The sequence below is a fragment of the Quercus robur genome, chromosome 11 (assembly GCF_932294415.1).
Source record: "Quercus robur chromosome 11, dhQueRobu3.1, whole genome shotgun sequence".
Taxonomy (NCBI): domain Eukaryota; kingdom Viridiplantae; phylum Streptophyta; class Magnoliopsida; order Fagales; family Fagaceae; genus Quercus; species Quercus robur.
In genome coordinates this window covers 21,678,086-21,689,100 of record NC_065544.1, presented here as the reverse complement: position 1 = coordinate 21,689,100, position 11,015 = coordinate 21,678,086, and the positions used below count along the sequence as shown (strand labels likewise).

At 32.3% G+C, this 11,015-nt stretch overlaps 1 protein-coding gene and 1 long non-coding RNA gene across 2 annotated transcripts in view; both read left to right on the top strand.

Moving 5' to 3' along the window:
* Positions 1-10,662, top strand: part of LOC126707704 (uncharacterized) — a 16,008-nt gene extending 5,346 nt beyond the window's left edge. Inside the window, exons 2-4 of the long non-coding RNA XR_007649047.1 lie at positions 9,067-9,280; positions 9,392-9,503; positions 10,365-10,662. This is a non-coding gene — a long non-coding RNA (uncharacterized LOC126707704). The remainder of the gene's footprint in view (positions 1-9,066; positions 9,281-9,391; positions 9,504-10,364) is intronic.
* Positions 157-790, top strand: LOC126707703 (putative RING-H2 finger protein ATL71). The gene has a single exon (XM_050407559.1). The coding sequence runs from the start codon at positions 227-229 to the stop codon at positions 656-658; it is 432 nt and encodes a 143-aa protein (XP_050263516.1). The 5' UTR covers positions 157-226; the 3' UTR covers positions 659-790.
* Positions 10,663-11,015: the final 353 nt, after the last annotated feature.

Genomic DNA, 11,015 nt, shown 5'->3' with positions numbered 1-11,015 from the left:
TTTTTCTTTTTTTTCTTTTTTTTTTTTTTTGGCAATAGAGCCGCCAGTGCACCTGGTAACAAACAATTGCCAGGTACTTATTCAAGCATTTCCTTAGTTATATTAACAACACCAAAGTCTCTCACGTTTCGTGACTTTTGTCCTTTTTCAACCCATACAAAATACAGCCCCCCTACGTTTTTTTCTCTATGCATCCCACCCTACCATTTCATTTTAGATTCTAACCATGTCTGCAAATATTCTATATGGGCTTGTATATATTATTATACCCTTCTCTTTCATCACTGTCATGTTCATAGTTATACTACTGCTTTGCTATTGCAGTGTTCACCCATCCCTCCAAATTCGCAACCTCGCAACTGCAGAACAAAATGCAATCACCCTCGAACTAGGCCTTCACGAAGCCACTCTAGACAAGTACCCAAAGCTCATCTATGCTCAAGCAAAGCTCCACAAGAACAAGGCCAACTCTACCGCATCATGTTGCTCAATATGCTTGGCTGATTATAAAGACACAGACGTGTTGCGGGATTTACCAGATTGTGGTCATCTCTTTCATCTTGAATGTGTGGACTCATGGTTAAAGCTGCATGCTACATGTCCGGTGTGTCGGAACTCGCCTCTAGCCAAGCCGGTGCCTTTGGAGGTGTCTCATTAACGCCTTTTTTGTAGGTATTTATTATAAAGTACTATAAATTTGTTTTGCACAGATTCATGTATGTGGATTGGTACTTTTAAGTTGGATTTTGTGTGGCACATTTTTTATTCGAATTCTTCTCTGTTAATAATTATGTCTTGCTTTGTTGGTCATGTATTAAAATATATCATGACCTGATTTGACATCGATATATGTAAAAGAGTTTTTCTTTCCTTTAAACTAGAAAGGGTTTATCTAATGAAGCTTGCTTGGGGTTTTTTTTTTTTTTCAAAACAAGAAAGCGTTTAACTCAAGAAAAATCGACAAGAACAACTTAAAACTATCAGTCTCCTAAAATAGTTCTGTTCATAACTCATTTTTGGTGGACTTCATGTTTAGGCCATAAAAGGCTCACAAATGAAGACAAGCACGATTGGTCCAACAAGGGCCCAAACCTTATCACATATAAAGAAAGCCCCCATTGCGATTTTTGGCTGATTGAGAGCTACATAAAATGCCCAAAACACCAAAACGGCCTAATGGATGGCCTAGGAACCCCAAATATGCCACAAACAATGAAAAGATTGCGTAGTATGTGCCTCACTTGGTAATCAACATGATGCCCCTAAAGGGTGGTCCAACTTATGGCTCAAGCTCATAACAGGTCCAACCTATCAAAATTTATGCATTTAAGAACGGCGTCGATCTCGAGAAGTTGACGAATGCGGAAGATCCATTTGGGGAAGAATTGCAGAGGAGGACTGTGGGGATGGAATGTGGGGGATCAGAAGGCACGATGGCCGCTCCTCCATTTACTGCCGCAGATATATAAGGTGTCTCTTTGGTTGATTTCTATTATTGGAATTGTCTTCCTTGTTTACAATTACTAAAGTTATAATGAAACTTTGTGTTGTAGATAAAAATACTAGCAAAATTACTATCCAACTTGAGGTGCAATTCTCAAGTATGAATACTTCCACTATTGGATTTACTACTGATATTGAGTATATTGATGTCCAATTCATATTAAATATTTACTTAATTTTCTTTACCAAGCATATTATGTTTTATTTTTAATACTTTGGGTCCGTTTGAATACAACTTATTTTGCTAAAAACTAAAAACTGAAAACTGAAAATACTATAACAAAATAATTTTTAAATCGTGAAACCCATTTTTAATATTTTTTTCTGAATAAAGTGGATGTGGGTCTCATGAACAGTGCATAAACAGTACATGAACAATATATAAACAGTGCGTGAACAGTGATAATTGTCCCTTAAAGCAAAACGCGTGGAGAAAAAAAAAAAAAAAAAAACACAAAATGCAAACGCGGGATAATCTAAATCCAAACGCCACCTTTATATGATAGATACACCTAAGACAATTGAGGACTTGATAGGATCCATGATATCTAGCTCTCTTTTTTCCCATTCTTTGACTTGGACTATGTAAACTTAAGAATTTATGTAATATTTAAATTTTATATTTGAATGTTTATGTTTCTTTGTTCTCTTATATGTTTTGAAAGGAAAATAGTATTGGCAACTACAGAAACTTTTTTCAAGATGGCCATTAAGAAACTTAAATATAAAAAGAGAACTCCATATATAGATAAAAATAAATAAATAAAAAAAATAAAACACAAATACATAAAAGTCTTACATTGCATGAGAGTCTTATTATCAATATTGCATGAGAATCTCATTATCAATATTGCAATCTACATCTCTCTCAAAATTTTAGTTAAATAAAAAATATTTTGGGCTTTTTCTTTTCGTTTGTAAGGACCTAATGTATTGTTAAAGTAGTCAAATTTTAAGGACAAAATTTGACGACAAAATTTGACTACAAACTTAGTTGTAACCTAAGACTACAATTTTGACTAAACAAATTAACATGACTACATATTTTGAAAATTTAACATTTAAATTGCATGTTTTTTATATTCTTAAAACACATGTCGAATTTCATTGCCAATCAGATTCTATTTACTATTCAATCTAAAAACTTATTTTTATGTATAATTATAGATTATAAAAACTAGAAATTCAAAAATTTGATTGATGAACATAGCTATTAATTTTTAATCTTCCTAAAATTTTGCAAATATAGAGGATATAAGATAAAAATATAATCCAATGGTGCATTTGCTAAAATTCACATCCAATAAAAAAATATTGACTACCCTAACCTACAACCAAATTTGGTGTCAAACTTTGTCCAAAGTGTAATTATGTTAGACTTAAAAAAATTTATGGTGGTCACAAATTTTATTTAAGGATAAAAAAAATCATAATTTAAAAAAATTATATATAATAATTTTTTTTTCTAGGTCAAGATGGTCTTGTACTGTGACTACCCTGGACCCAACGTAGAATCACCATTAGAAGACAGAGACATAATAATCATGTATCTTTTTTAATTATGTTTTTTGGCATAAGAAAAAATATGGGTCATACCAACTCCAAGTTGACCTAATAACCCTCAAAATACTAGGTAAGGATTATAGGATTTGCAACCTATTTAGGATGATATATTTTTTACCAGAACTCAGCCGGGTCAAACCCAATCAACTTGAATTGTTTGCCAAGTTTATATAAGATGCGTGAGAGACATTCAGGCAACAAAGGAAAATGTTGTGTGAGGTAAAACATATTCCCTAAAGTTATTGGGGATGTAAGCAACATAGATTAAAGGGGATAATAGATTGAGTTCTGTAAAATCAATGAGTTCTGTGCATGTTTTGTAACGCTCGATGGTTGATTTTAAACGAAGGCAGAATCTCTAGTGAGTATTTGTGAGAGGAATATGCCTTAATTGTCTTTTGCAGTTCGCCGTAAAATAATAATAATAAATAATAAAGGTTGGAAGTATTTTTCTATATTTTGTATTGTATTGTATATATAACGTCCTTGTGCATTATTGTTTTACACAAATTGGTAGATAGTTTTATGCTTCTAATTGGTCGTTGGTCAGAAGGAAAACCAGACACTTTGATTGGCTTGCTGAACTAAGCAATGATGTCATACCGTGACCTTAAAACTTATGGACTATGGAGAGGAGAAATTCAGCTTTGCTTTCTATTTTCTAATCAATTCTTTTCCAAGTGTTTTACTTACTACTCTACTATAACAAGAAATTCCAGTCTTAAAATCCATATGCATCACATGTGTTTTAAGTGAGATATGCTTGCGCTTTCATCTTTATTTCATTTGAAAAGAAAATCGATGAAGATTTTTCCTTTTAACTAATCATTATACTTTCAAGAATTTTAGGCGTTAGTTAAGTGGAAAACTTGGTTTTATAAGTACATAAATTATCTTCCGAGTTGTATTCCTTTTAAGATAAGTTTTAAGACCTACACCTATAACATCTTCATTTGCTCTTCTCCTTCTCCTTAGTAAAAAAAAATAAATAAAAGTTGGGGATTTGAAAGTGTTTGGACATTTGTCCACGCACAAAGAGAAGCAACAACCAAAGCTAAGAAGCAAGTAAAGTGGATTTTCAAAAATATTATTTAACTATATATACTCCAAAAGTACATAAATATTTTCTAATCTTAAAATGATTTAACTACGATTAACTGTCTTCACAAGAGAGAAAATTTGAAATGACAAAAATTATCATATCTAAGTGACATTTACATATATAATAAAGTGAGCCCACATGGCGCATGCTACCTTTGTGGTTTGCGATAATCTAGAGAAAAACTAGTCATCAGGACAATCCATATGCAAAATAGACAAAATAATAATCCATTATATTGAAGTTTGGAACGTTTAAATTTAGTTATAAAATTAGAGAGAATTTTGTACTTGGCAATAACATTGAAAGAGCAATTAAGGATCCCCATATAGCAACTCCAAATATGCACTTAATAAATGGCAGCTATAGGAATTGTTTTTAAGGTGGGTACTAATAAACTTATATTATATAACATTTAATAAAGAGATCATTGGAATATATCAACGTCACAAACAAACAAAAAAATACGCAAATATATGAAATATTACAATTTTTTTACACTAACAAAGTTACAAAGAGAATAAGAAAAAAAAAAAAATATATATATATATATATATACTAATAAAAGATAAAGTGCAAATTGAAAATACTGATATGAAAATAATAAAGTGACCACAACAATTTCATAACAACTCTTATGCAATAAGTTGTTAGCTTGTTAGTGGTGGGTAAAATATATCAATATTGAACCCAAATTAGAATTAGTAGCAACTTACCACTTAAGGTTTATTGTGAAATTATTATAAAAATGTTGCGAATGTAGCATTACTTTAATATTTATTAAACTTAAATTCTTATAATTCTTAAATAAGGTGTTCAACATTTTTATTAAGATGGTCAAAATATATTAATTTAGTATATCATTTATTTTTTTAAAGTATATATATATAGATATACATTTTTTCCAAATAAGGATGGTTACAAAAATATAATAGTTTAAAATGATTATTTATATTTTTATATATATATATATATATATATTTTTTTTTTTTTTTTCTTTTTGGGGCAACAGAGCCGCCAGTGCACCTAGTAACAAACAATTGCCAGGTACTTGTTCAAGCATTTCCTTAGTTATATTAACAACACCAAAGTCTCTCACGTTTCGTGACTTTTGTCCTTTTTCAACCCATATAAAATACAGCCCCCCTACGTTTTTTTCTCTATGCATCCCACCCTTCCATTTCATTTTACATTCTAACCATGTCTGCAAATATTCTATACGGGCTTGTATATATGATTATACTCTTCTCTTTCATCACTATCATGTTCATAGTTATACTACTGCTTTGCTATTGCAGTGTTCACCCATCCCTCCAAATTCGCAACCTCGCAACTGCAGAACAAAATGCAATCACCCTCGAACTAGGCCTTCACGAAGCCACTCTAGACAAGTACCCAAAGCTCATCTATGCTCAAGCAAAGCTCCACAAGAACAAGGCCAACTCTACCGCATCATGTTGCTCAATATGCTTGGCTGATTATAAAGACACAGACGTGTTGCGGGATTTACCAGATTGTGGTCATCTCTTTCATCTTGAATGTGTGGACTCATGGTTAAAGCTGCATGCTACATGTCCTGTGTGTCGGAACTCGCCTCTAGCCAAGCCAGTGCCTTTGGAGGTGTCTCATTAACGCATTTTTGGTAGGTATTAATTTATTATATAGTATTATAAATTTGTTTTGTACAGATTCATGTATGTGGTTTAGTTTTAGGTTGGATTTTCTTTATCACATTTTTTATTCGAATTCTTCTCTGTTACTTTACAATTATGTCTTGCTTTGTTGGTCATGTATTAAATTATATGACATGATTTGACATCGATATACGTATAAGAGTTTTTCTTTCCTTTAAACAAGAAAGGGTTTAACTCAAGAAAGGGTTTATCTAATAAAGCTTGCCTGGTTTTTTTTTTTTTTTTTTCCAAAACAAGAAAGCGTTTAACTCAAGAAAAATTGACAATAACAACAAATACAAATCCTTTGTACCACTTGTTATGTACCACTTTATATTCCACAAATCACAGCTTGTTATGTATTGGTTTTACTTTTCTTATAAAATAACTGAAGTTTAAAATGGAAAAAAAGAATTAATATATTGCAAGTTGTGATTTTTTTTTTTTTTAGAAAGTGCAAGTTATGATTGGTGAAATATAAAGTGGTACACAAAAAATAATACGGAGGACTTATATTCAATAACAACTTTCAACTATCAGTCTCCTAAACTAGTTCTGTTCATAACTCATTTTTGGTGGGCTTCATGTTTAGGCCATAAAAGGCCCACAAATGATGCAAGCAAGATTGAGCCAACAAGGCCCCAAACCTTATCACATATAAAGAAAGCCCATTGCGATTTTTGACTGATTGAGAGCATATATATAATGCCCAAAACAGGGCCTAAAAAAAGGCCTCAGAATCCCAAATATGCCACAAACAATGAAAAGATTGCGAAGTATGTGCCTGACTTGGTAATCAACACGATTCCCCTAAAGGGTGGCCCAACTTATGGCTCAAGCTTATGACAGGTCCAATTCATTAAAATTTAATCTAAGGAGGATTAGTTTGCAAATTGAAAGGTTGGGAATAGGGATGGCAATTTTATCCCGTCCCACTTAACCCGTTCCTCGTTACTTTGTCCCATGCGGGTTTTTCCTACCTTGCAAAAGTGGTGGGACGGAGATGAGACGAGATTTTAGATCTGCACCACAGGGCAAGGTGGGGATAGATTTATACTTTTTAGACCCACCTCGCCCCACGTTAATAAGAGTTAAATTGTAAATTTTTCATACTCTAAAACCCTACTTTTTAAACAAATATATCATCAACTTATTTTATTCTACCCAACATGACTCTCTACCTCTTTTTTCTCTCTAGCAAAGTTGGAAATAAGGTATCAATTTTAACATTTTCTTATGCCTTTATTAGAAACAAATTTATATTCTATTGAATCATTGATTCCATTCAATGTCTTTCTCAACATAGTTTTCATCATGAACATAATAGAACATTTTCTATTTCTATGAGTTACGGGTCTGAATGTTTGTGTTTGTGTCATTGTGTGTGGTTGTTATGAGGTATGGATCTAAATGTTGTGTAGTTATTTCTATCATGAACAAATTGGAACAACATAATAGCTTGTCCTATAAGGTATGGGCTAGGTTGCACCGACACGCCATTTTTTGTGACGTACCGATGTCCAACACGTATCGGACACCAAAACTGGTAAGACACGCTGGACTTCGGTGTGCAAGCAGTGTCTCTTTTTTTTTTTTTTGTGCTTCTCTGACACAGCTCCAACACGTCCAACACACTAGCAGTGAAAAAAAAAAATCACAGATTTTCACAAATGGACTTACCAATACCATTGATTTTGTGATATACCCTCAAACAAAAAAGCAAACTTAGAGTTTGAGAAGTCATTACACTGAAAGTTGAAACCCACATCTCAAGTTCTTAACCCACCCTCCCTCTGACCTCTACCTGTTGCCCTCTACCCCTCGCCGGAACTAGATTGGGTTGATCGGTGAGCTCCATAGACGTCGACGCCGTGCCTTGTCCCTTCTGATCTCTCTCTCTCTCTTAGCGTGGACAACAAGTCCGACCCCTTCTCTTCTCCATTTTTTTTTTTTTTTTTTTTTAGATATTTGGGTCAATGGGTGTACTATTTTTTTTGGTTGTTTAATGGGTGTACTGTTACTAACTTATAGGTTATAACGCTTTTTTTTTAATCCCACTCTCACTGTCACAGTGTCACTGTGTTATACTTTTTATTTTGAATTTAAAAATTTTTTTTTTTTTTGTTTCTTTACTCAGCTTTTTGTTTTGCTTTATAAATTATAATGTTTATTATGAATTTAGTGATTTTTTTTTTTTTTTTGGTATCCTGCTATAGTTTTATTTATTTATTGAAGTTAAATATTATAGGTGATTTTACTAAAATGAATTCTTAAAGTAAAAAATCAACTGAGTCAGCTACTCTTCTATGGAAATATGTTACTAATTCAGAAAAAACAAGTGCCGGTGGTGGGAATGTACTCTAAACATTTTATGTATATTACTTTGGGTGTTAGTTTACTTATTTGTAGTTCTTACATAATTTAAATTCTAGACATAAACATATTTTATGTCTAAAAATATTTAAAAATATGCCTAAATATAAAGTTTAATTAATTATTTAATTGTCGTGTCCATGCCATGTCATATCCTTATTTTTCAAAAATTGTTGTACCCCCGTGTTCGTGTCCGTGTCGTACTTGTGTCCGTGTCGGTGCAATTTAGGGTACGGGTCTACACACACAAACACACATATATGTTAGAAAAAATAAAAGCTCTAGATTAGTTTCACTCATAAAAATAATATATATACATATACACATAGGTGTATATATGTTAGAAAAAATAAAGAAAAAAGATGTAATAAAAAAATAAAGAAAAAGGACTTCCAAATTAGTTTCTAGAAGAAGATAAAGATGTTATAAAAAAAAATAAAGACAAAGAAAAAAATGTTATAAAAAAATTTAAGACAAAAAATGCATTAGGTATTATTAAAAAATAAACAAAATATTTTCTTGAAAGTTAACTCACTGTACCAGCTGTCAGTGTGTTTGGTTTTGTATCTTCAAGCATTTCTTTAGGGGATTTGAATATACAAGTGATAGCTTTGGGTGTATTTTAACATTTTCTTTTTTCTTTGTTAGAACAACTACTTCAAATATTCAACTTGGAAGTTTAAAACTCATTGTTTCATTTTATTCTTGTAATTTTCTTTCTTTCCCATTATTCTATATTATCTTTGTTGGAGAAATATAGTTTGTCCATTACTAAGTTGCTAAATTAACATCAAGAAAAAAAATGACTTCACATAATAACATTGGTAGCTCCAATCCATTTGTACCTATTGGCAGCAATCAATTTCCTTTGATAGTAGATGAAGATAATGCAACCCCGTCATAACCTCTGTTGGATAGGCCAGAAGATGTCCAACATAACAATGAGATAATTGAAGGAGAGGGAAAGTACAAATCAATTGTTTGGAGTCATCAACAAAGAAAAGGTAGAAGTTTGAAGAGGCAGCCTGACAAGAACATAATGAATGTACCAAAGAACTAGCCCTTGATTGTAAGACTCACTGGAACTCTATCTATCTCATGCTTTCTATTGCTATAAAGTATCAAAATGTCTTTTATCAATTGAACATTTGTGAGTCATCTTATAAGCGCATTCCAACAGAGGAAGAATGGGAGATGGCAAGTAGTATATGTGAGAGATTGGCAAGTTTCACAAGGTTACAGAGCTATTCTCGGGTACCTCATACCCTACAGCCAATCTTTTCTTTCCTAAGGTGTGTGAAATAAAAATAGCTTTGAATTCTTGGTTTACAAGCACTATTGATTTGATTAGGAGTATGGCATTTAAAATGTTGGAAAAATTTAATTGTTACTGGAATGTGATTCATGGTGTTATGGTCGTGGCAACCATTTTAGACCCAAGATATAAGATTGAATTATTAGAATATTATTTTCCAATAATTTATGGTGATGAAGCTAATAATGAAATTCAAAGGATTAGAGATATTTGTTATGAAATGATTCGTGACAATAGTTCTAGGAGAATGGGTAAGGAAGGTACTCGTGGCCCTTGTGTAGGAGAGGATCCACAAGTTGATGACTCCCTTATGGACTTTGAAAGATATCTTAGTAAAAAAGAAAAAAAAGACGTGGGAATATTAAATTGGAGTTGGACCATTACCTTGAGGATGATTTTTTTTTAGAATACTAAGTATTGTTTAACACATACACACACGGGGAGAGGGGATAAGGTATTAAAGAAACTGACAATGGTATATTCCAAGAACTGTTGATGATTTAATGCCAAGAACTGTGGATTTTGATATTTTGGCATGGGGGGAATCTAATGGCCCTAAGTATCCTACTTTGAAACATATTGTAAGGGATATCCTTGCCATTCCAGTGTCAACTGTTGCCTTGAAGTCATCATTTAGCACAAGTGGTTGATTGTTAAGTCCACATCGCACTAAACTTCATTAAAAGACTGTGGAGGCTTTAATGTGTGCTCAAAATTGGTTATGGGCTAAAATTAATGGAAATTAAATTTACTAGTTTAATTATGCAATGATTTATTTTGCTACATTCTTTATTATATTTTTCAATTGTTTGATTGAATTTATTTTACTTTTTTTTAGGTTCTTCATCTATTGTAGATGGAACTAAAGATACATTCCAAAACATCATCCGGAATGATTATGATGATGAAGAAGAAAGTGGTGTCACAATGACGGAAGAAAGTGAAGATTATTTTTGAAGAACTAGGCAATTTTTATTTTGTTATGTATTAGGAGTTTGGATTATTTTGTTGTGTCATACTATGAGATTTTTGTTTTTGTAGTGACGTTGTCTTGTTAAACACTTCGATAATATTATTAAGTTTTTGCTAAAAATTAGTTTGATTTGATGGGATAAATTTATTTGTAATTTCAAATATATTTTTATTAATAAAACAAGTAATTTTATTTTAAAAAATTGTAATAGTTGTAGGGAAAATTAACAAAAAAAAGAGTCTTACGAGATGAAGTGAGGTTTCGCAAGGCCCAAAGGGGCAAGGATAGGGCAAGAAAGGTGAGGCGGGGATGGGGCAAGACAAAATTATGCAGGGTGGGGGCAAAGAGCCCATCATTCGACCCCGCCTCGCCCCCATTGCCATCCCTAGGTGGGAACAATTTTTGAGTGGCTAGGGGCAACTTAGTGTTGTTTAAGTATTGGCATTCAAAATGTTGTGAAAATTGTGATTTAAAAAGTGTTGCGACTTGTGAAAACACGTGTTTAAAGTATTCATA

Coding starts and splice junctions, on each gene's coding strand:
- LOC126707703 (XM_050407559.1), top strand. CDS start 227: ATGTCTGCAAATATTCTATATGGGCTTGTATATATTATTATACCCTTC.